General features: G+C 34.5%; 1 protein-coding gene across 6 annotated transcripts in view; it reads left to right on the forward strand.

The window, feature by feature from the left end:
• The first annotated feature begins 14,120 nt into the window (after positions 1-14,120).
• The window catches only part of LOC128234745 (uncharacterized), a 32,882-nt gene continuing 20,181 nt past the window's right edge, over positions 14,121-26,821 (forward strand). The window contains exons 1-3 of one of the 6 annotated variants that reach the window (XM_052949205.1): positions 14,121-14,344; positions 19,621-19,752; positions 22,473-25,953. In XM_052949205.1, the coding sequence (XP_052805165.1) occupies positions 22,561-25,953 (3,393 nt within the window). In that variant the 5' untranslated portion in view covers positions 14,121-14,344; positions 19,621-19,752; positions 22,473-22,560. Of the gene's footprint in view, positions 14,345-17,926; positions 18,063-19,620; positions 19,753-22,472; positions 25,954-26,821 lie in introns of those variants that run through there. The other 5 variants (XM_052949204.1, XM_052949207.1, XM_052949203.1 and 2 more) reach the window with 5 other exon arrangements.

Here is a 26,821-nt window from a genome sequence, read left to right on the forward strand (position 1 = left end):
AAGCAATGAATGAAAGAGAAATGGCAGAAGTTGTATCATGTTGCTGCCTTCGATATGAACCATGGGGCCTTTTTGGAATATATAAATGTAGCTTGTAATTATTTCAGAATTATATATTGTTGTTTAGGGCACCATCACTTTGTTAAATGTTTTAAAAAGTGGCGGCTTTTGTTTTTAATGTATACGATAAATGAATTACACATACATTTAGGTTGTACTTTTTCAAAGATATAAATTTGATAACATTCTTTTAAGGTACGTGAATATTTGCCGCATTTGTTTAAAAGTGCCCCTTTTCATTTTTTATATACAATTATTTCAATCATTGCACATTTTATACTTTTGTGAGACTGTTTCAATGTTTCTACAGTCCATGATTTAAAATGTGTTTTAAACAGACGGATAGATTGAGGGGATGGGGAATGATAGGGTAAAAGAGGTATAGGCGGGGCAAAAAAAAGAAATTACGGAACAGAATGTCTGCCTAAATATTCACATTATACACTACGGCCCTTTTTATAATTAAGTTTCTTTTTTTCAAATTGAAATGCGAAAATTTTCTGGTTCCAATAAACTCAAGTGAGGATTATGCATAAACAATTAACACAATCCATATATACATATTACATTTCCTTATGAACGAAAATTATACATTTGCAAAGATAATTTGATAACTTGTCGCAATTTGTTGATATATAATAAATGGATTAAATATAATATAATATTAATCAATATCATACAAAAAGCCATTTATTGGTCTTTTGTTTCAGATTTATGAGTTGTAATAATAGCTCAGTGCTGTCATCACTTTGGAATAGTCAAAATACTAGAAACAGCATATGTCTTTAATTCACATGAAATAAGGCAGACAAATAATGTTTTAGATAACATTACTATTTAAATCTCTTTGTTCCTGATCTCCTCAGCAAATTAAACAACATGTTAAAATAGCACAGTATGATATAAAATAGAACAGTGATATTAATTATTGGTACATTTACTGTAAAAAAAATACAGAATTTTATTTAGTGATCTCTAACCTTTACAAATGACTCATCTTAACCTTGTTCTGAAAATGAAATGTAAAGCTTGCCTGAATACTGTGAAAAGGCTATTTGTCTGAGAGTTCCGTCATCTGTACTGAAGATGATGGGGAAATTAATGTGTTGTTTTGTCCAAAGTCGCGCTGCAAATCACTTCAGATGCTAGACTACGACTTTCTATTTCACTTAAAAAAACTCTAAATTCTTCAATTTTCCCCTCAGACAAGTTATCATTGTATCAAAAGCATCCGTTATTTTTATGTTTTTAGCTGAAATTCCGATTTTTAAACAAATCACAATCCAATCTTATTCAAATGTCAAGATCATCAAACTTAAGAACTCCAATGCTTTCTGTTTGAACCAGGGCTGTCTGTCTGACGTTTCAAGTCTACGTGTTGTCTCCTTATCTCATGTCCCTAGAAGAGTGTACCCCTCCCCATACGCCAGAAAGCGTCATGCCTTTAGTATGGTGGCACAACAAACTACCCCTTAAAGGATTTTTCCTAGGTCTCCAATTTTGAAGTCAAAATATTTGCTTTTTCAAGACCTACTTCTACTCTTTCTGTGCGAGGAAATATATAAAATGTGCAACAGCAAAACAGTGAAAATATATAATGTTACCCTGGTTTTAGGTACCCTTGTTATCTAACATGCGCGAGTGTATTTCACTCTCTTAGGGACGCCGCTTTAACGCCACTCCAGGAATGGTAAGTATTTTAGTTATGAAGTTGAGATAGAACGTGCGACCTCTGGGTTAATAGTCAAATGTCTTCCTGATATACCACTGACCTGCTCCAAATCAACAACACAATCATTGGTTGTGTTTTTTTAGTTGGTTAATACTTGCTATAAGGCATTCCCATTTAGCAAGTGCTCCGATAAGATTGTTATCAATATTATAATGGAAGGAACGTATGTCACGCGCGCCTGCTGAAATGCGTGGTAGGAAAGCGTCAGCAAATCGGGTATTTTTCACTTATTCTACACTAATTCCATAAACAGGAATAGCGCGACGAACAATTCTTTATTTATTTTACGGACTGCAATGATTAATTTCTGAAAGCTACTCTTCGTACTCGCCTGAAAAAGGAATACGTGTTTTTTTTAGATAGAGTTCACTGCGGACGGAAATATATTTATTTAGCTAGTCAATAAAACGATAGTTTTATGTATTTTAGGCGGCACGATCTCACTTTAAGGCCTAGTTTAAGGAATGTTTGGCATGATATTCCACTGCTGTACATCTCCTGTTTAGTGCACTGGTGTCACAGAAGGGGCCATTTCCTGTTTATTTATTGGCTCAGGGCCATTTAGGGTTGACACTTGTGACACTACTTGCTAATAAAAAAGATACCACCAATTGTGTCACCATTGGTTTGATTGTTGTTCCTTAAAAAACAACACAGTAAGTGAAAAAGGTACCTTACATAATGTCAGATATTAGCAATTACATACAACAAAACACATACATACAGTAGTCAAAACAAAAATTTAAACTTCACCCCTGAACTTGGACGGAAAAGAAATCCAACTATGGTTGCTATGATAAAGAGTAATCTTTAGATTAAAAACATATAAGTATTTCCGTTTCAAAATGGGCGAATGGTCGTCAGCTTTTGCGTCAAGTTTCGTTTGGCGTATGAATATTGGCGCGAATGTCCAGTCAGCCCGCCCGTCTCAGGTAAATAAGGGTCACTATCAGATTAGGGTAGCAGCTTGCTATAGGCCATGTAGGCCGTGGCCTAAACATTTTGTTGCAAGAAATCAAAAAAAATAATCATAGCATTAAACTGTTGTCAAAGTAAGTTTCTACTGCAGTTTACTTAGTTATGAGACATATACATCCAATTAAAATGTATGGACATTGATGTTCTGTTACAATAACGAAACATAGACCAAACTCAACCCTTTTAAAGTCGGCCTACACATCGTTTTCGGCTAGGCTACGCTCTTACAAAAATCGACGGATTGCGCACACCAAGCAACAGACTGCGCGTACTAAGAATCCATAATTTATGTCGTGTCGTGCTAAAATGTATTCGCTACCAAGCTATTAGAACGTTATTTATTCATTTTCTATAAAGAAACATTACCAAAGCCAAAGTTTTTCTCCGTTTTCAAAGAGGTTACGAAACGCGACAACAAACGTTAATTTATTTTATCTTTGAAGGGCAAATTGATACTGCTTTAATTTAAAATTTACGAGGAACAATAAAACCAGTTCGCTGATAGACATAGCCAGATTCAAATATTGTTCTACAATCAGGACAATTCACTATTAAAACACAAAAAAACTCATTTAAAGCATCTGGTTGAATGAATAATTCGAGAAATCTACAGAGTTACATCTTTAATATGAACTAGATGTTGATTATACGTATATATCCATTAAATGAGCAGCGGCGGCCGTAACGAGGCTTGCCGAGTTACCGCGTCATAGGAAAATGGCAAGCAACTGACAAATATGTGCCAAAAAGCGTCGGTGCCAGATCGTCATTGAGGCAAATGTAACCGATGCAGTAGCAGTATTGGTAACGGGCCACAAACAAGTTAATTCTCTGAACAACTGCACAGTACATGGGGATGTCCAGCGAAAGGCAATCTCAAACATGTTAGCCCCATCCTCCGAGGCTGTGCTGTGTGTTGATCCTCCAGTCGTTCACTAATCTGCCAACTGAAAATGCTGACTTACTGGCAGAAAAAGCTAAAATTATCCACTTAACAACTAATTCACAGTATTCCGTGATTGTGTCCACCTTGTTTTATATGAAAAAGTAGCAACTTTATTTTAAAAGAATGTTGCAATATCTACCTTATGAGACTACAGTCGATCACAGTAAATCTTTTAGCATTCACCAATCATTTTATACCAACAAGTTGCCTTCAACCAGACGCTGTAAATGAAACTTTCAATGAAATTATGGTATTCCGTTAGGAGGTGCACAGGTGATTTTCGTAAAAGAATATGGTCACATGAAAAAGACCACGAATTATAGGTAATTAACAAAAAACTTTATATACAAATACGAACAATTATATTGCCTTATTCACGGTTTCTTATGCAATTGCGTGTTCAGTGATAAAAATTACTAGAGGTTAATAAGGCTGGGCTTTGTCGGTAAGAACATAATTTCAACCTCTTTAAATGTTATCTGCGCCAGCCTTAAACGATTTATGGTCATATTACGCTCCAAATAAACAACAAGCTATGAATATTCATATCTCAACAAATGTTTGTCTTTAAAGAGTGAATTGTCCTGATTGTAGAACAATTTTATAATATGGCAATGTCTATCCGGGAACTTGTCTTATTATTCCTCGTAAATATAACATCAAAGTACTATCAATTTGCACTTAAAATATATTATCAATTTACGTTTGTTGTCGCGTTTCGTAAAATCTTTGAAAACGGAGAAAACTTTGGCCTTGGTTATGTTTCTTTATAGGAAAAAAATATATAACCCTATAAAATCTTGGTTGGCGATACATTTTTGCACGACAGAAGCACGAACTTAATATTACGGTTTATTGAAACGCACAGTCTGTTGTTCGGTGTTCGCTAACCGTCGTTTTAAATACGATTGTAAGCCTCAAAAACCCTGAGACGGACGTGAGGGCATGGCACCAACATTCTTAACAAAACCGAACTTAGTGCCAAAGTTAAAACCTCGAATGGCGCACACATGCCGACAACCTTATATACTCCTTCACGAGAACCCTGCTCCTTCTCGCCATATATTCTTACGCCATATTTATATATATTGTTACTCTTCATTCACTTTATATCAAAGCAACCATATATTGGGTTGGACTTCATTTTCCGTCCAACTTCAGGTTTTGCTCTGACCAATGTATATGTTGGTATATGTACTTGCAAATATGTAACATTATATCAGGTACTTTTTCACCCACTGTGTTGTTTTAGGGAATAACACGCAAACCAGTGGTGGCAAAGACAATTGGCTTCATAATTTAATGGATTGTTGTCATTTCAATTCAATTCTAAAAAACATGCATCTTGCTTGTGAAACTTATCTGTGTTATCATTAAAGTGATGCGATAATTTGTTTTTCGTTTAGTTACATGTTCTTCTAATACATATGTGTACTAAAACAAATGCATAGTTACTGTATTTAAGTTGAAATGAGTGGGATAACTTTTTAATGTATACTTACTTACATAGTACAACCAAGTATGTTGTGTATCTCTATTACTCTGTCATCATTCTGACTGACTTTTACAATAATACAATTCTGTAACATTTTGGAGCATAATACATATCTAAATATGGTATAATATATACAATATTATTGTTCATGTTTGTGTATAACTGCAGCAGAACTGCTTGTTATTTAGAATCAGGTGAATACCTGCTTTGTCTCAATTGATAAAATTTGTAAACTTAAACTGTAACGTTTCCAGTAATATATAGTCAAGCCTGTAGAGAAAGGACAAGTCCAGGGTCCAATTTCGAAAAAGGGGTAAGCCCAGCAATCTTGAGTATCTTGTTTCATTTAGCAAACATACTTCAAATTTATTTACATTAAAATATACTATATTTTATCATAAGTATCATAAAAATAGTATCTTTACAAGTCTTCAAACACTTCGAAATGAGAATATTACACAAATTATACCAACATAAACTTGATCTTATTATAAGGGACGGTGTTGGGGCCAGGAGATGTATCCAATATGCAACCCAAGTCAATCTTATGGCCATATACCATTGATTTTATTCACTGTAAAGGTTGGCTATTTTTATAACGCAATCCGAAACGGTACATCAGTCTTAGATCCAGTTAAAAAGAACAATGTCAAACATAAACATAAAAACATTTTAATTAATAATTGTTGGATAAATTTACCGCCTAAAAATGGTAAGTTAAGAAATAAGGAAGGCTTAAATGTTAACCGGTTAACGATATATATATTGCCGTAGGACGAGACGGGAGTTTAATCCAATAGTAAATTCGTGTTGTTTTTTCTCTTAAATACATTTCTCTAGGTATTAAGTAGTTCTGTCTGGAACGCTGTTGGTTGTCTTTCGATATTGAATTAGTGATGTTCTTTAAGAACTTTAGACTGATAAAACCACTTCGCGAATAATAAGCAAATATTGCCTTAATCAAAGGGATGCAATCTTAAATGTCTAAATTGAGAGTTGTGCTAGTTATCTTAAGTTTTAGACCATTTGGTCTGGCTGTTGAATGGTTAGTTGGATTATCGTGTGCTCGTTCGTGCCTTCGGTTTGTGAGGTGAACTATTGTCATAGACAAAGAAGTATCACTTTGAAACTTGGTACCAGCATGTGGGGTAGCATAGTTGCTGGACTGTTTTTCGAGAGCTATACTGTAGAGTTGTAGAGCGAACTATTGATATCACTTTCAGTCCGATGATTGGTACATCTTACCACCATCTTGGAGCTGGCGTATATTTCTTTGCCTACGGCCATCTCGTCTTAGAGCTGCAAAGATAATCTATTTACAACACGGCTGTTAGTGTTATGATAACAAAATTTAAAAGTAAGTTTATGAATAAAAAACTATGTTACAAATGCACATGTTCTTGGAAAACACACTAATTTTATATTTGTTCAATAAATTAAGTCTAAGGATTTACAAACTTAAAGACACAATCCTGTAAACCATTCAAATACAAATTATGTATTCAATTCAAATAACAATCCTGTAAACCATTCAAATACAAATTATGTATTCAATTCAAATAACAATCCTGTAAACCATTCAAATACAAATTATGTATTCAATTCAAATAACAAACCTGTATACCATTCAAATACAAATTATGTATTCAATTCAAATAACAATCCTGTAAACCATTCAAATACAAATTATGTATTCAATTCAAATAACAATCCTCACGGTGGAGAACCTACGTGACTTATTTGGTAAAGTGCACGGCGACAAATGTCAACAAGCCTCGATTCAGGTAAGGTTTTTAAAGATAACTTTCTTAATATTTGGAGAATTTTTGTGAAATAAAGACCATAAACATTTAAGAGCTCTATCCACGGTAATAAAGAACTTTCTCTAATATCCTAAAGTTTTCCTGAAAATCTTGACCAACTGATTTCTCAGAGTTGAAATCTAAGGCAAAGTACACGGCTTTTGACAAATCTATCGCTTTACTTCATGTTAGCCGTAAATAATTCATACACAAATCTTATTTTAAGCAAATTTTATGCATTTTATAGTTCTCAGCGTGTATTGTTTAACTTCTAGTTATTTCAAAGGTAAAAATGAACTAAAACCAAATTGATAAAGTACACGGTAATGGTAAGCTTTGTAAAAACACTGTTAACATACATTAAAGGAAATGGGTTTATAGTTCTTATTTCAATAAATATACGAGTATTAAACATTTTATGAACAAAATTATGTTAAAAGATATTATTAAAACGTCATTGGAAGATATTAAGAAATATAAATTATTTAAGCGATCATTAAAGGATTTTTTGCGGCAAAATTTTTCAATAAGATATGTTGGAAATTCATGTGCCAAAATGTGCAAACTTTTGTTGATTATTATGAATACAAAAATAACGACGTTACCCCGGTAAACTTCTCTACTATGCAAACATACCTAGGTAATTCTAGTAACCTAAATTCCAACATTTTGCTGATTTTTACACGAACAAAAATATAAACGTTCATGTTTCGGTGCTTTTTCATTTTTTTTGTACAAACAGTTTATTTGCTTTTATAAAATATTCACAAAGCCGACGGACACTCATTTAAAAAAAACTTACGCCTGGGCGGTTTTACTTTCGCGCCTGAATAACACGTGACTACACAGTGGGCTGAGCTAGTGAGTCAACTTATAACGAACATAAAATAAGTTAAAGTTAATTTTGGCGATCTACAAAAAAAAGAAACGATCTTTCTGTGGCCTCGCCTACCTCGGTCCATTTTCGGTATATCGCAAAAATAAAAAATAAAATAAAACATATACGTAAATTTTGTATAAACTAGTAGCAGCTTCATGAGTTAGCTTAGACAAAAAAGATAATTTTATTGTAGAAGTGATTTATATAGTTTGTCACGTTGACTTAATAATTAACGTAAATTCTTACAATAGTTGGCAGTACACTCGATCGTTTATAAATGAGACAACCAAAATAACCCAATGATCTAGCATGTGTTGTATTAGTTTAAACATAATATATTTTGCAACGATTGTGAAGAAAGTTGTGATAACTTATACTAAGTTACTCTCGTTGGCATAATGTTGCGCGAGAGTTTGGTCTTGTGTTGTGTTGTATTAATTAAAGGCGCTTAATAAAGGTTGATGCCATTTTTATATGATTAATCATGTTTAACTGATTTTAATGATTAAAACATAAAAAAAATCAAATGGTTTGTGTACTGATACAAAAATATAAGCTATTATAAATGTTGTTGTTGTTGTTTTTGAAGTTTTAGCTATGTGACCACGAGTTCCCCAGTTTAAAAGGCGTTAAAATATCACTAATATTTTTTTTAAATCATGTGCTGCCTTTTTTCGTTGTGATCGTTTATCTCAAATTAGTAACACATGACAATGCATTAAAATTTAAAAAAAAATGCATTCAATATTGTGTGTATTTAAATAGTTTTTTTGGATGATTTTCTCTTGAGTTCGTGAATATGAGTCCAATGCCTTTGCTTTCGTCTCCGTTTTAGTTAACGAGCTATAATTCCCGAAAGCTCTCTTATTCATTGGGATCGGTTTTATAAGGTTTTGAATTATGCATTTGTTATAAAAATAATATGTAACCGTTTCATGGAAGAATTAATGATTTAAAGTTCAAAAAAAAATATTAAAAGTTAAAGCTGCTTTTTAATTATTTGAGAACAAAAGAAAATTGCATTTCTTTCAAATTTTCCCTCCCAACGAAGTTTGATACGAACAACTTTGGGAGGAATGCCACTGTGCAGTAACACACTTATCAAGATTATCAATCACAATGACAAAGATTGAGTTAGCATGCTGTCTGAAATAAAATACCTACTCTCGATGGGAGGTTTTCATTAGTTTGCTGTTCAAAACAAATAATCACCAGATACATGTTTTAATTCCATGTAGGCTTATGACAAAACATAATTATGTTTTTGACAACTAAGTTTAGACATATTTATTGAGAAATAGCTTAAATCGTTATAACAATAAAGGGTTCATGTAGTACATGTTAATAAACAACATGGGATTGGAAAACAAGTGAAACTTATATAAATTATTTTCGTGAGACAGACTAACATTAAACATAAAATTGCATGGCGTATTGATGGTTAACATACCATGTAATATATATAGACGCGGGGCTATTTAAAGTGACACTTTTATTCAAAATGAATACGTGCACATGTATAACAAACATAAATTTTAAGCGATACACCTTTAACTACTTACTAAATAATGTATTTATGGAAAATATTAATAACTGAAAACAAAATATATCCGTGCTTTTAATAGCTGAAAACGAAAAAATAGTAAATGACTGTTGGGTGTTAAAAGATTTATTGTTATCAACTTTAGTCTCATAAGGTAGAAATACCATATTTTCTGCACCTTTTTCTCGAATTAAACCGGTATCCTTCATAAGGTTAATTGTTTTCGACATTTATTCATCTTTTTTGGTATTTCAAAACCAATTAGCGCCCAAAATCGGCCCATAAAATGAGAGCTTCGAATTTTGTAACCCTTCTCACGCTATAGTTACATGGGTTACAGCCAAATAAATAGAACATATTACATACAATGAAAACAAAGTCAAAGTTCAACCACAAAGTATCGAGTTTTCAGGTCGACATATGATCAGAGTTATGCAGTTACATCAGTTACAATGAGTTACAGCAAAGTTTCTGTAAAGTTTGAAAAAGTGTTTTTTTCTATCTGAAATAGCGGGTTACGCGGTTACATTGGTTACAACCGGTTACATCGGTTACATCGAAAATTTTCATCAAATATCGAGTTTTCAGGTCGACATATGATCAGAGTTATGCAGTTACATTAGTTACAATGTGTTACAGCAAAGTTTCTGTAAAGTTTGAAAAAGTGTTTTTTTTCTATCTGAAATAGCAGGTTACGCGGTTACATTGGTTACAACTGGTTACATCGGTTACATCGAAAATTTTCATCAAAAATCGAGTTTTCAGGTCGACATATGATCAGAGTTATGCAGTTACATTAGTTACATTGAGTTACATCAAAGTTTTTGAAAAGTTTGAAAAAGTGTTTTTTCTATCTGAAATAGCAGGTTACGCGGTTACATTGGTTACAACTGGTTACATCGGTTACATCGAAAATTTTCAATGTTCAACATCAAAAATCGAGTTTTCAGGTCATAAAAATAGTGACATCGGTTACATCGAAAATTTTCAATGTTCAACATCAAAAATCGAGTTTTCAGGTCGACATATGATCAGAGTTATGCAGTTACATTAGTTACAATGAGTTACAGCAAAGTTTCTGAAAAGTTTGAAAAAGTGTTTTTTTAGGGATGGCAACGAGTAGTAAAAATAATACTCGAGTACTCGGACGATCGTTCGATCAAGTACTCGGGTACTCGATTACTCGGAAAAATTGAATATGTGTTCGCAAAGACAAGATTGTGTATACATGTATCGTTAATGACGTATATTGTGGGTTGGTCGTATTATTGGTCATTTTCACCTTTAAAGTAAACTTTCATTACGTATTTTAACAAAAAATGATATAAAAAGAAAACAAATGTTGTTTCAGGCTTTTAATTTGTCTTATTCGTTTCATTTTATACAAGTATGCACTGCAGAAATAAACAACAATCAGAATTACAATGAACGAAAATTAAAAGCATACATAAAAATAGTGAACGAAATTCAATACGAAGTTCAGTTGTTCACTCTATAATTTAATTTTTAAATGATAGTTTTTCGTACTGTGTAATTGTTGTTGACCTCATTAATATTCATAATTCTTGATTTAAAATATCAACCAATCAATTGTGATAATCATTGCAAAAATAGTTAAAATACGCCCGTTAATTGCTCGTTAGCGTCCATTGTTTGATGAAAGGTCTCTAATTGGTATACAATAGAATTGTGTAGATGAAAGTACCGCTATCAAAACTTCGCTAATTGACATCAGTGCTAATTTAAAATAGGGGTCCTTTGTTGACAGTTTGCAACTATCACCACAACTCTCAACTAATTGATTGAGGTCAATTGTGTACACAGCGGGGATTAGAGGGACCGTTAATTGTCCTCTTGGCAACTAACCAGATCTGATATTTTTTCTGTAAATCGTGTATTTGGTGATTTTTATAGATTTTTTTATTATTTTTTCGAGTACTCGAGTAGTGATTTGGTAATCGAGTACTCGGACGTTCGATCGAGTACTCGTTGCCATCCCTAGTTTTTTTCTATCTGAAATAGCGGGTTACGCGATTACATTGGTTACAACTGGTTACATCGGTAACATCTAAAATTTTCATCAAATATCGAGTTTTCAGGTCGACATATGATCAGAGTTATGCAGTTACATTAGTTACAACAAAGTTTCTGAAAAGTTTGAAAAAGTGTTTTTTTCTATCTGAAATAGCGGGTTACATTGGTTACAACTGGTTACATCGGTTACATCGAAAATTTTCATCAAAAATCGAGTTTTCAGGTCGACATATGATCAGAGTTATGCAGTTACATTAGTTACAATGTGTTACAGCAAAGTTTCTGAAAAGTTTGAAAAAGTGTTTTTTTCTATCTGAAATAGCGGGTTACGCGGTTACATTGGTTACAACTGGTTACATCGGTTACATCGAAAATTTTCATCAAAAATCGAGTTTTCAGGTCGACATATGCTCAGAGTTATGCAGTTACATAAGTTACAATGAGTTACAGCAAAGTTTCTGAAAAGTTTGAAAAAGTGTTTTTTTTCTATCTGAAATAGCGGGTTACGCGGTTACATTGGTTACAACTGGTTACATCGGTTACATCGAAAATTTTCATCAAAAATCGAGTTTTCAGGTCGACATATAATCAGAGTTATGCAGTTACAATGAGTTACATCAAAGTTTCTGAAAAGTTTGAAAAAGTGTTTTTTTCTATCTGAAATAGCGGGTTACGCGGTTACATTGGTTACAACTGCTTACATCGAAAATTTTCATCAAAAATCGAGTTTTTAGGTCGACATATGATCAGAGTTATGCAGTTACATTAGTTACAATGTGTTACAGCAAAGTTTCTGAAAAGTTTGAAAAAGTGTTTTTTTCTATCTGAAATAGCGGGTTACGCGGTTACATTGGTTACAACTGGTTACATCGGTTACATCGAAAATTTTCATCAAAAATCGAGTTTTCAGGTCGACATATAATCAGAGTTATGCAGTTACATTAGTTACAATGAGTTACAGCAAAGTTTCTGAAAAGTTTGAAAAAGTGTTTTTTTCTATCTGATATAGCGGGTTACATTGGTTACAACTGATTACATCGGTTACATCGAAAATTTTCATCAAAAATCGAGTTTTCAGGTCGACATATGATCAGAGTTATGCAGTTACATAAGTTACAATGAGTAATAGAAATAAACACTTTTTCAAACGTTGATGTAACTCATTGTAACTAATGCATCCGCATAACTCTAATCATATGTCGACCTGAAAACTCGATTTTTTGTAGTTGAACTTTGAAAATCTTCGATGTAACCGGTTGTAACACAATTTTCAGCATACACGCCTTACAATAAACCAGTGTAACCACTGTTACTATGGTCTTATAGGCGTTACAATGTTCGAAGGTTTTATTTTATGGGCCCATTTTGTGCCCTATCTCTTCAAAACAATTGCATTTATTGTATTTTTATTTTTATTTATTTTTTTTGGGGGGGGGAGAAAGAGTGCATCTTGAAAAAAACCCAAGCCATATTGTGGAAAGTAAGAAGAATGTTATAATCGTCAATAGCTTTATATCAAGTGTATTTTTACCTATCGTCTCAATTATTCATACTTGGGATCAAAACGTTCTGATATCAACAGTGTGTGTATAACACGTGATAAATTACGTCATATATGCTACATCGGAAGGCAACATTTTGCTTAAAATGAAGACTTAAATCAAAGATATATATAACTTTTCTTTTACTACACCATTCTAAATAAAACAAACGGCAGTCTTTGCCGCTTAAAGAGCCCCGCCTTCGTTTGATTACCGAAGTTTGATAAGGTGATCAGTTTCATCAAACACTTCGACAAACCTATTTCAAAACAAATGTTTTGACAGTGCTCCGTCAGACGGCCTTATTGAAAAAAAGGTTATTCGAAGTGTTTTAAACTGAACTCTCAATCAAACTCTGGTAAAAGACCGAAGGCGGGGCTCCGTAAGCGGCGTAGACTGTGTTATGTTTCCTTTAAAATGGTGAAGAAATAGTGAAGTTATCTTTCTTTAAAGTCAAAATATTGCCTTCCGACGTAACTTTATGGCGCACTTTATCATGTTGTATACAAACCTTGATCAATACTGCCATGAAACACCGCACGGCCCTAGCAGCAAACAACACGCACAAAACGACCTTCATCCCGTGATAAACTTTTTGGTTTGACAGCTGAAATGCATAATAATAATTCGTCAACTTTTAAGCACGCAAACTTTACTGGAACATTGTATAATCATATTTAGCCTTAAAAACATCAATGCCATGACTTTCGTCATCAATGCGATCAATTGTCTGGGTTCCATCAATAGACATCCATCTGAAGTTATGTTTACAAACCCCGTCTAAAAAAACACTGATCCACTTCAGTTTTTTTTTCAGGAAAGTGTTTGATTGAGCGAGCTAACACCGGTTTTGAGTACAAGGACTTTGGCTTTTATCCTTTCACCATTATTCTCTTTAAAACTGGAGATCTTTTATTTAATGGTACTTCAACAGCGTTTGACTTTATCTTATCACCTAATTCGTCAATTGATTTATAACTAATCTGGTGGAATTAAAGTCTGCCAAAAGTATACATGATCTATTTACTTAGCGAACATACCCGTGAGCAACCTTAGCGTTTAATCAATTAACTTGTATAAAGTCATAGTTAAAATGTAATCGATCTGTACAAGTCTTGCCACATTTGGAAAAACTAGCCATTGTCTAATTTGAAATATTGAAACAATTTATTGGAATAACTTAATTTAAAGTTCACCGGCGCATTTGGGGGAAACGTTTTACCCTTTTATGAAATATATGGAAATTGGATATTAACCATTGTTAACAATTAGCTGTACGAAGGGAATTTAAAGAGTTAAAAAGTGCCTATATAACTCCAGTGGATTAGCATTGGTAAGTTAAATACACTTACAAATACAAGCCAGCTCCATGAATTTGGCGAATTTTAAATATGTTTTTTTTCTAAATCGACCACAATATACCAAGAAAATTACGATATCACACTGGCAATTGCTGTATCTATAATATATTTTTTTTGTTTAGTTATAGAACACCGTTCAAAAAAATCAGAAGAATTGTTATTATTAATGCGTCGTAATCCAATAGCAGTCCAGTGTGTGGGTGGTGGGATGGGGTAAACCTGACCCCGCCACCCCTCCCACCAAAAAAAAATCGTCAAAGTTTTCTTTTATTTCAATATACGAGAAAAAAAGTAAAACGATACGCTTAAAATGCACCGTTTCGGATTAGACATTGTGAAAAGATGAGGAAGCACCCGCAAACAATCATGACAAACCTTCTTCTAAATATAATCTAAAACTAGATTTAAAACCCTTTTTCCCCTACATTACATTCGCATGGTTTTGAATCAGGGTCCATATTCACTAACATCTTGAGCCTGAGTTTGAGAATCAAGACTCAAAACTGCAACTTCTTATAGTGTAATATTTATAAGAAGAGGAGTTATAGTGAAATATATATATATATATATATATATATATATATATATATATATATATATATATATATATATATATATATATATATAGAGTATACTTCTTAAATACCGTGGGACAATCGACTGACACAATCTCGTTTAAGTGGATATGCATGGGGCAGAGGAGACAACTCTTCCAATGAATTCGCAAATTACAAATAAATATTCTTCAATAACCCTGTATTGTCCGTAGCTTCCGCATGGCAGAGTTCTCTTGACTGCTGTCAAAAAATGTCGGACCCGGTTCAATTCCGGCTTGCGCCAGAATATTTTTCTACGGGAAAGCAACTAGACCCTTGCGGAACAAATGCGATTGCCTCATTTAGAATTCATGATTACGAGACTTTCCTGGCCAATCAAAAAGCATAATGTGGTAGTGTATCGGGGTTATCTGACAATGCATTTAGAGATGATGGAGTGATGATAGATATAAAACAGACCATAAGTACCAGTGTGTAATAGTAAATAACATAAATTCATAGAACGTCGTGAACATACCAGACTGAAGGAGAAATTAATACATGTTTTGTCTTGGTTGTTATTCAAATTTCTGTCGATGAGTGTTTTATCACATGAAACAAACACTGGTACCAGAGAAAAACTAAAGTTGTTTTATTTAAATGAAAACAGATCTCAAACATACATGTAAATTACAACACAACAAATGATCATACTTTTGTATCCATCTATATGCACCTGGTACTGATTATATATTCTGACTTGAAAGCATAGGTTTTTAACACATTTAAAAAAACACACTCCTTTTGAAACAAAATCTGTTTTCCCTCGGAAGAAATTTGTTATCATGTGTTCACCTTTCAAGGTCCTACATGTAGTTCCGTAGATTTTACATGCGTAGGCACGCATAGGTCCATCAAGTGCATACCATAAAATAGTTAACTAAATATTTATCTGTCTGAATAGCTAGTCTCATTTTTAAACGTTTGTTCCGACGTAAAACGTTCGTATAACTCTGAAATAAAAACAAATCCCACAGGCATTTGTTAGAAGAAAATAAAACGAAATTACAGACTGTTAAATTTGTTGCCTTTAAATTTCTAAATGAATATCCTAACTTAAATGCTAATGTGAAATTAAGTGTATATGTCTGGTTCTTTATTAGATTTGATTGAAATAATGCGCTTATATCGACTTGTCATTATTTCTCATTTTTGCTTAGGAAGGAGCATTTTATCTTAATTTTAAAATAAAGAGAAAAAATGAAGGCACTTGTATTAGGGAGTCTGTTTTTATCCAAGTAGAAAAGTTTATCACGATAAACCGATGCATTTTTATCCAGAAAATTCGTTGGAAATTATATAACTATAGTTTTATCTTATTTTATCTATATAACTATACGTTGTGTGTTGCCATGTGCAGTTATCTTTCTGGCTTAGTATTTGTTTTGCCATGATCCGTTAGTCTTTAAACAGGATCTTGGATATATGTAAGGTTACCTAGTTTGTCTTTGTAGTTTTATATATCTGGCCCGGTTGGTAAACGTCATTGGACTCCCTAATACAGTTCATGCTGGTGAAGAATTTGCAAACATGTTTCTAAATTATGAGGGTTTTTAATCTGTATGAACACAAACCAAACAGAAACTCTCACGAACATGAATTCGACAGTTATGATATTTTTGAACTCTCCATTTAAATAATTAAATGTGCCAAGAATTAAAAAAGGAATACGCTGTATCGTCAATATTTTAAATACTAATTTAAAAATAACGCAAACTTAAACTTCTAATGAAGATTTACCATTGTTTCAAACAGCTTGTTTACATAACACACGTAATTGACCCTTGAAATTTGGAAGTCTTTTTAAATATCAAACGTACATGCCGCTTGTATATTGATTCTGGAGTTGTTTTAACGCAAGAAAACACTGTCATTCTTGATTTTGCGATAAATCACCATTTCTTTAATTCAATTTCTTTTTACTTTGACTTGCTGACAGTTTAACCATGAATTTATAAATAAAACTAACAGCTGGCCCCATTTTCCCGAAACCTCTTAAGTCTCTTAAAACAGGACTAAGCTAGCTTATTTAACGGTTATTATTTCCCTATAATGTGTGTACTATTTCCTTTTTCTTTTAGAGATTAAAAACTTTAAATAGAAATTATGTTCTGATAATCACAATTCTTTTTTATTTATCGAAATAAATTTAAGTTTGCATTTTGGCTAAGTGAAGTAAGCTATTTAAGCATGTTAAGCTTAAGATATTTCTAGGCATTGGGGCATGTTGCAGTTGCCATGAATTAAGTGTGCAGACGAAGCCTACAATGCTAAGCAGTGAAACTGACCGGACGAAGCATAGAGTTTAAGGAGCGGTGAAACTTTAAGGCCGCTATCTAAAGTATATTCAACTGGTTTGTTTAAGTGTTTGCTCACTCTTAATCCCATATATAATTTTAATACAAGTAGTCAGCGTTGAACATGTCAAGCTTTGTATAGTTGCCGGGTGATTTAAAACATCTTGTACGAGTTGTTAGATGAATGTCTAGAGATTGTTCAATAATGAGTTCACATCAATCGATTATCATTCCTCTCGGATTCATGTTCTGATATATGATCTATGCGAAACTATTTCGCCAAACAATGCACCGAATTATCAAAAAATTCTTTAAATCATGCATAAAAAGTTTGCCATCAACGTGTATATTGTTAAAATGGGGTACGCTGTTTGTTACTCATTCATGTACAATGGACTTGAATGATCGAACTTTTTTTTTCCTTTCAAGTTCATCTTCTTCTTATTATTTTTTGGTGTTCCTGATGAAAAGACAATTTCAAAAGCATGTGCCAGCTAAGACAGGTTTTAAGTTCACTTATTTTCACCACAGTGAGGTATACTTAAAGAAGGAACTGTTAAACTCTTTCATATTCGCTCATCACATGTCTATTCGATAAATAATCTACAGTACCTTTAACAGGTGCGCGCAATCAAGCTCCAAGGCAACATGTAAATAATGAGGCATGACGGGATATGTTTTCGATAGCCATTTTTGTATGTTGATTCAACGTGTTTGCAAATATGTTATCGTTAGATAGTGAATGACGATGGCGTGATTACATTTGGTATTCTTAGAGAGAAGGAATTTTGGAACAGGTTTGAATGCTTCTATCTCATATTTCAAAGTTTAGGGCCAAATGGTTTAACCGGTGTTTAGGTAATTTTTACCTGTCCCATGATATTTTTTTCTTTATTTGTTTGTCTTTAAAATCGATACATTCCTTGTAGAAATTTGTTCTACATTAGTATCTCTGACATTCTGTCAAATGTTCATATGTTGGTCTTAAGTTAGAGCAAGAGTTTGTAACCTGACATGGTCTTGGGATTGAGAACCCGTCGCAGGAAAACAAATTATAAAAAAGGCTAAACCGTAAACGTAATAAATGTGTTGTAAAATTATTGTTTGTTCATTCCTGCCACAAAGCAATCATAAATTACAATATACAAATGTGTTCCTGATATTAGAAGCTTATAATACACGATTTAGTGAAGAAACAAGTCATTCGGGACCTGTTAAGAGAATGCATTTTTATCCTCTCAAATCTTACATACATGTTCATCTTTTCATAGCAATAGCTTTATTGTTGGTACAGTACCTGACACCTGGTGAGCCTACAATGATTAATTTATGCAAACTTGTTAATGAAATAAAAGTGTGTCTGATTTGGGGCTGGAACTAACAACTGTCAGCTTAGTTGTTTGAAGTTGATCCTAGTCCAAATAATTGTATGTTGACGGATTTTTTTAGATTTTTGATATGGCAAATCCTTCACGTACAAATTGTTAAGTATCAAACGTGGGTAGTTGTTCCGATCAGGATTCCGGGTTAAAGCATATAGCGTCTATAAAATATCATAAAAACAAGAAATATTACCAGATAATGTTATTTTATATTAGTTCCGTACACAATTTTTTGATATCCAACTTATAATTATGAATTTGACGGCTTTTCTTCATTTCATTCTGTCAAAACATAACGATATATACATGAAGGGCACCTGCAAGGCTTCAGGGCACAGTTTTAAATCGCTCCGAACATTTCGGCCATGGCCGAGTTGTTACGATTGTATAACGAGGTCTATCTCGAAGCTTTGTCGGAGGAGGCCGAGTTATTACGATTGTATCGAGTTCTTACCCTTCGCATAATTGTTATCTGTGTCAGTCAACTTTCGTTTTATTGGAAAGGTAAACAACTTGTTTTAATGCATTAAATGCTTGTTTAGTGCAAAATAACATTTCTCTTACATGGCAAAATATGAATAAAACTCTTTATGATCAATTTCAACCATAAAATACTTCACTTAAAACAATTTCAATATTTTTAAAACACCCCCGTTTTTTGCACATTCCCGTTTAGACGTTAGGGATTGGAAGAATCCCGTATAACACGTCTATTATTTTAGACTAAAGTTGATCCTTGCTTAATTAATAACAAGATATTTATTTGTTTCTCAAAGGTACTAAATCGTTTGAGCAAGATATGTTATATGTTTAAATAACTAACTACATCGTTCAAACAAGTAACTAAGTTGTTTAAACAGAAATTATTTTAAACATATTTATTTTACAACAAGTGTGTGGTCTTGTGTATTTATTTTACAACGATTGTGAAACAAGTTATTACAAAATTATATTAATCACTCTCGTTGGCCAGATTTTATGCGAGTGTGTGGTCTTGTGTTGTGGGGGAAACCAGAGAACCCGGACGAAACCCACTTGTCCAGCTTGGTGACCATAAACCAAACTCCCATGCGCCAAGGCCAGGAATTGAACCCAGGTCGCCTAGGTGAGAAGTGAGTGCGCTAACCGGACAACCAAACAGGATTTGTTAGTCGTTTTAATGAGATGAAAAATACTATGTGTGTCACCTGTATATGCCACTGTTTTATATTTAAGCGTTGTGAATTTATTTTTCTTGCTTGCCGGACGTGTGTTTCCGGTCATGTGACCAGTGCTGGATAAACCCATCTTACATACCCCATGTAAAATGAGTCACGCACAACAACGCGCCACTTCTTATTTCATTAAATTGTATGGTTTATGAAAAATATATTATGCCATTCCAATAAAGCACAATCAAATATGTATGTTTGCAAGACTTTTAATTGAAATTGAACATAAATAATCGTTAAAAAATGCTATTTTTAGTTATTCAAAATTACTGTGCTCTATGAAGTTGGTAAACAACGTCGCACACGCTTTTTGGTGTAATTGTACAAAAGTTTGTTTTCAATGTCAATTTTTCCACAAATTCAGAATATAAGGTATGCAAGAAAAAATATCAATCATGTTTTTCCAGTTTGGATCGAAAAATCTGACCCTTGGGCACGCTGCGTGACCGGTAACTCGGCAAGCCTCGTTACCGGCTTACGCGCGTGCCCTCGGGTCGGATTTTCCTATCCGTACCGGAAACACATGATTGATACTTATAGTCTCATCAGCATCTGAAGTATAGAAAATACCACATAATTTAGAAAAAAAGCATGTTATGTACTTACATTATGAGAGGACTTGGCAGTATCAGATTTTTTCACATTTAATATCAGGCTACAGTACATTAATAGATAGTTTGTTTGGTGTTTCCAGTACCCAAACATGACCACCAGGCATTGGTATTTTTGTTAATTGCTACGGAAATATGAAACAAACTGTTAATTGATTGTGGTTATATAAATTGTTGTTTTCAATAAGAATAGTTGCCATTGTTCACTCTTAACCAGCTTTTCCCCTCTGGTCTAAAGGAATTATTATCTCTGGGTGGAGATTATTGACAAATTGGAGGTCTTTGGTAATTCCATGTGGTCCAGATAATACAGTCGCACATTTAAGTTTATTTTGGGGGTCCCTGGGATGCACAGTAAGTAGGAAATTGGGGTTCCTTGGATGAATAGTGTGAAGGAAATGGGAGTCCCTTGGATGCACAGTATGTAGGAAATGGGGGTCCCTGGGATGCATGTAATATGTAGGAAATTGGGGTCGCCTGGATGCACAGTATGTAGGAAATTGGTGTCGCCTGGATGCACAGTGTGTAGGAAATGGGGGTCCCTTGGATGCACAGTATGAAGGAAATGGGGGTTCCTGGGATGCACAGTAAGTTGGAAAAGGGGGTTCCTGGGACGCACAGTAAGTTTGAATTAAAGCTTCCTGGGACGCACAGAAAGTTGGAATAGGGGGTTCCTGTGATGCACAGTAATTTGGGAATGGGGGTCCCTGGGATGTACAGTAAGTTGGAAAAGGGGGTCCCTAGAACGTACAGCAAGTTGGAAAAGGGTGTCCCTGGGATGCACAGTAAGTTTGAAATGAGGGTTCCTGGGACATACAGTAAGTTTGAAATGGGGGTCATTGGGACGTACAGTAAATTGGAAATGGGTGTCCGGTGATGCACAGTAAGTTGGAAAACTTAAGACACAATGAGTCTGATAGTTGAGTTTTCTTCATCAGGAAAATCCTTGTTATTTGATGTTCTTTTATAGTGTTGAAAGTTCTTTTGTTTTAAGGATTTGGAAAAGTACATATAGCCTGGTAGCTTTATTGTATATAATTGTACTTTTCAGGACCTTGAAAGGTGAACAAATGATAACCAAGAGCAATCTCATGAAATGTTAATAGGGTTCTCCCCATATCATTGTATTTAGAAGAAAAATAATTACAATACAGATGTAAAACAGTAACTGAGCCCTGAAATGATTTACAAAGACATAAGTCTGCCTATTCACCAAGATATATTTCCCCTGAACAGTCCTATTATTACTTGGACAAATTGTCTGTCTGAGAAAAAAATGTAATTATTTTCACTTGGTCTTAAACTGACAGGAATGGTTAAGTAACAGAGCTATTCAAGATTTATTTTTTAATTAATTGTAACATGTATATACTGTATGTTTACATGTGAATCAATACAATCACCAAAAAATATTCATGCATTCTGAGTGAAGTAACAGTCTATGAGACACTGCAATGGGAAATGATTCCAGAAGTAATTTGCTTAAATTTTGATTCAACCTGGAAGCTTCCAAAGATGACATCTTTAAGATGTGCAATACAAACTATAGCCAGAAGTCTGAGTAGCAAAACCATACTGTGATATTGTAAATAGTTTGATTGTTTCCTTGGTTTTGTCTATTATAACTTTACCTCCCATATCATATGTAACAAATAGGGGGAGCTTAACTGTTTAATTGAACATATTGTTCTTCATGGTACTAAATAGTTAATACAACTACTATAATGCGTGCTTGAAAATTTACATCGCACTGAAGCGCTAATGCATAATTTCAGTAACACAGGTTATGAAGGGCAGTAACTATTACTTAAAGGATACTGTATGTGGCACAAAGACCAAAAACATTTCAGACAAACACAAGACAACCGCAAAATCTGTATCAAATATCAATGATTCTTTAGCAAAGAATTGTTTTGGGTAAATATATCAATGATTCTTAAGCAAAGAATTGTTTTAGGTAAATTTGTAAACAGTTATAAAGTTTGTCATACTAATCTTTTCAGGTATAGCTGACCACTGGAGTTTACCATTGTCCAAACATTCTGGGAGCCAATGTGATCCCAGATAACGCCATGGAGGCCACTAGGTAATATGTCAGTTCCGCACTCGCAACATACCACACCTCGTACATCCGCTTCGCACGGAAGAATAGTCACCCAGAACTCGGCACTGAGTGCGTCATTACGGGATCGAAGTTCTCATCCTGTAGAACCAGAGCAGTCACCAAGATCTTTGTCAGTGTCTTCACCTTCTGCTTTAGATGTTGTATCTACTCACACTATTGTGTCTAATGCTTCACCTAATGCTTCTACCGATTTTCAGAAAGAATCAAGGGTTGAGAATAATTCTAGGATCAAGTCTGATTTGAACTTTGATACTAATAGGGAAAAGGATAGTGAAATTAAATTGGACAAGGGCTCATCTGATGGTGTTCATTTTGACTCTGCTTCTATAACACAAGAGCACACACAAGATCATATTGATACTACACAAGATTCTAGATTAGATTTACAAGAAACTGTAGAGACACCTAGATCTAATCGTTTTGATTATCATTCCCTGAAATCTAGAGGAGACAGTGTTAATAGAGAGTCTTCAACATATAGTCAGAAAAAATCTGTTTCTTCTGATGATAAACAACCACATACTACTTTAGATGTTAAAGAAACAAGTTGTATAGTTATAACTGATACTGAAGGTGTTAATGATAGTGATACTAATAATTACGAACACAAAAGACTAAAATCTAGAAATGCAGATAAAACTGACAGAAAAACTATAACCTCGCATGCCTTGAATGAAAATAGTGTTACTAGATATTTGCATGCCAAAACAAACACACGGGAATTTGCACAACAAAACACTGGTTTGAGTTTGCATTCACAAAAGACTAACGTTAAGCACCCTGATTCTGTTGACAAAGATGAGCAGCTAAAGCGTATACCTCCCTTAGATTTAAGCAACGTTTCTCCAGCACCTTATAGTGACACTGACCTTGATTCACCTATCTTTCCTCAACAAAGTGATCTTCCACAAGCTGGTCAGGATTTGCACGTGCCTGATCGGCAAAATTCTTTAACTCCCTTTTCTTCTCATGATGTAACAGCTACTGGACGTAAAACATATGAGGTAGAAAGTCCAGTTCTGTCAAAAAATAAACCACACATAGTGTCTTCTAACAATTTCAGACGTGACAGCGTTCAAGATTTTGGTGACGATACATACAGAGAACGCCAGGCGAGTCCTGAAAAAGTCGAAGCCCGCAGATCAGACTTAGCGGATAATTTAAACGTTCCCTACCCATTTGACACTCAGGCACAAGCAGGCCAGACTAATCGTAGTGACCTTCCCCCTTCCCCACCCGTCCAAACTACTCCACCTCCTAACAAAAAACCAGCCACAAGTCTTCACAGTAACAGTCAGGTATATGCTGTAACAAACCCTGAAATCCAACGAGCACAAGGTGAAAGAGTACACACAGGCAATTCAAATCATCGCAGTGAAGTAAGATTCTCAGGTGGGCAAGAAAGAGGGGTACCTGATAGCGAAAGAGAATTAGTTGAAAGTAGATTGCGAGATCGTGCACCAACCCCATACGCAAAGTCCCCTCAAAGAGAGGAGCTTCCACAGACCCCACCTGACTGGGATCCTCCAAGGGAATCTAGAGAGTTATCAGCAGCATCAAAGAATTCTAGGGGTCGTTTGCCACCGCAACATCCTCCTCTGGACACTCTTCATACTCCTAAACCTGACAGTCGTGAACGAGCTGATAACCAGTCTATTAAACGTGTGTATGTAGAATCTCCTTCTTTCACAAGAGAAGAGGAGGAAGAGTATCGCTTTGTGAGTAGTAGGCTTGACGATATTGACGATAAAGGAAAGACATTTAGAGAAATGGATAGCCAGAGAAGAGGTTATGGTGGTGATGATAATCACACAAACGGTTATGCTGATGCACGAAGTAGAAAGACTGAAAGTGATTATGATAGACGGAGGACAGACAATAACCGTTATGAGGACAGAATGGATGATAAGTATGCAGAAAGAAATAAAACCAGGTCAATTAAGGATGATAGAGAAAGATATGAAGATAGATCAAATGAAATGAATGGATACGGAGATTATAGAGACAGAGACAGGAATCCTCATTATGATACTGGTTCACAATATAAAGCTAGTGATAGAGAAGATCGGTATGACCGACTTAGGAATGAAAGGGAAGAATATGATCGGGAACCAAGGCGAGAGGATGAAAGCAATATCAGATACAAAAAGGAAAATACTGCAACTGATGATCAGGATTTGAGACTTGAAGAGGAATACCAGAAAGACTTGAAGAGCAGAATTGATAAAAATAAGGTTAAAGACATTGAACAACCAAGGTATGCTAGAAGAGACAGTTATGAAAAGGAGAATGAGTTTCCAAGAGATTCATTAGAATACACTGATGATAGAAATAACGCAAGAGGTGGGTATGCAAGAGATTCTTTAGATTATAATCATTACGAACAGCAACAGGATTGGGAAAATCCTCCTCCAAATCCTTACCAGGAATCTGGGAGCTATAGTTTAGCACTTGTGAAACAAGACTCTAAGCCTGACTTTTATGATCCAGAGGATGTTGAGCGTATGGACATAGTGAACCCTAAAGCACCTAAGTATGATTATATAGAAGGGAATAAGTATGACTACGGTAAACCTCCCGAAAAATCGTACCGCGAAATTGTTCATAAAAAGAAAGAAGAAGAGGAAAAGCTAGATCAGATATTTATCACACCAAAAGTTCCATCTAAACCTAAAAGGAAAGCTCCTGCTAAGAAATCGCAATCGGCACAACCCCAGCACATGGGCTACCAACCACCTGAACAATATCCCATGGGCTTCAAACCCTCCTCAGCAGAGGAACTTTGGGCCAACAGGGCTGCAAACCTCTCAAGGAAAAAAGATTCGGCTCAGTCAAAGAAGGGAAGCGCAGGTAAACCTGTTCAGAGAAGGTGGAATACAAATCCCCAAGTGAAACAAGCTTTTAAATTTGAAGCTCCTGCACCTTTGCCTAATCAAGGCCAGGGTTACAAACCACCTGTGTATAGACCGAATCAGAGTGCGGAGCAAAGTGGATATTCCCAAGCTCGAGGTGGATATGGCACTCCGACACGCCAGCTTCAACCCCTTGATAACAAACCTGCACCTCCTGTTTCAACGGAGATGATACCAACTGCTGTAAATCCTTCTTCACCTTTTCGACGGCACATGGAACTTAAGCCCATCTCACAAGAAATTACCACGGAGGACGGCCAAAGAATCAGTGTGGATATTAACCTTCGACTTATAAGCCCACCTCCTGGTCAGTCTGGAAACACCTCGCCATCCCAGCAGCAGCTCGCATTAATGCCCGTTCCAGAGAATGGGCCGGGTATGGACCAGAGGGGATTTGGAGTACCATACCAGATGCAGGATTCCTATGAAGGATATGGCTATGCTGATGTAAGTCAAGTCTGATTCTATATTTTTACTGCTAATCTTTTCTTCTCATTAGTAACGGAGGACTTGTTTGACGAAGAAACTTTACACATTGTAGCAATTACAGCTCTAATTAGAAGTCTGAGACATGAACTACTTACACATAATGGTAATTAAAAGTTCATTTTTTCTTTACTCAATATTTCATTGAATAAAAATGTCCTTGAGAGATCTATAATAAGAATGCCATAACATTATAAAAAAATATGTATTATAAAATTTTACTTAATGTGTCACAACTGCCATTTGGCACAATGTTATTGTACTTGGTAGTTAAATTGTCAGCTGAAAACAAGAAAGATTTTGGTTTTGTGTTTCAATACATGTTTGTTTACTCTATACCATACAATATATTAGAAAATGGTAATTAAAGGTTTTTACTCAAGTTACAATACCAGTATTAATTCAAAAGTCAATTTTGTAATTGTTATAAGGTATTTTTCTTGATCTGATAAGCAGTATTGTTTTCACTTGATACAATCATGTCAGAAAGTTTTTCTAGATTTTTAAACAAACAGGTTAGTAAAGGAATTTTCTTTGTTTCAATTGATATATATAGAGCTACTAATATCATTTAAATGACATAAGTTTAAGTTCAACTCTTTTTTAGCATATTAGTAAATTTATAGGGATTTACAAATTTTTGTTGTATGTCAGCATGTACTTAAAGATCATGCATTGATCACTATTCTGTCAGCTTTTATTTGTGAAAGTTATGTCTATAAATTCTTGGGTCACAGAAGATCAGAAGAAATGTGTCCATCAATCTGAAGTGAATCTTAACGTGGGCCAAGACTGTGTGCATAAGCCTATGATTTAAAGCAGTTAAAAG

This window comes from Mya arenaria, chromosome 5 (genome assembly GCF_026914265.1).
Source record: "Mya arenaria isolate MELC-2E11 chromosome 5, ASM2691426v1".
Classification (NCBI taxonomy): domain Eukaryota; kingdom Metazoa; phylum Mollusca; class Bivalvia; order Myida; family Myidae; genus Mya; species Mya arenaria.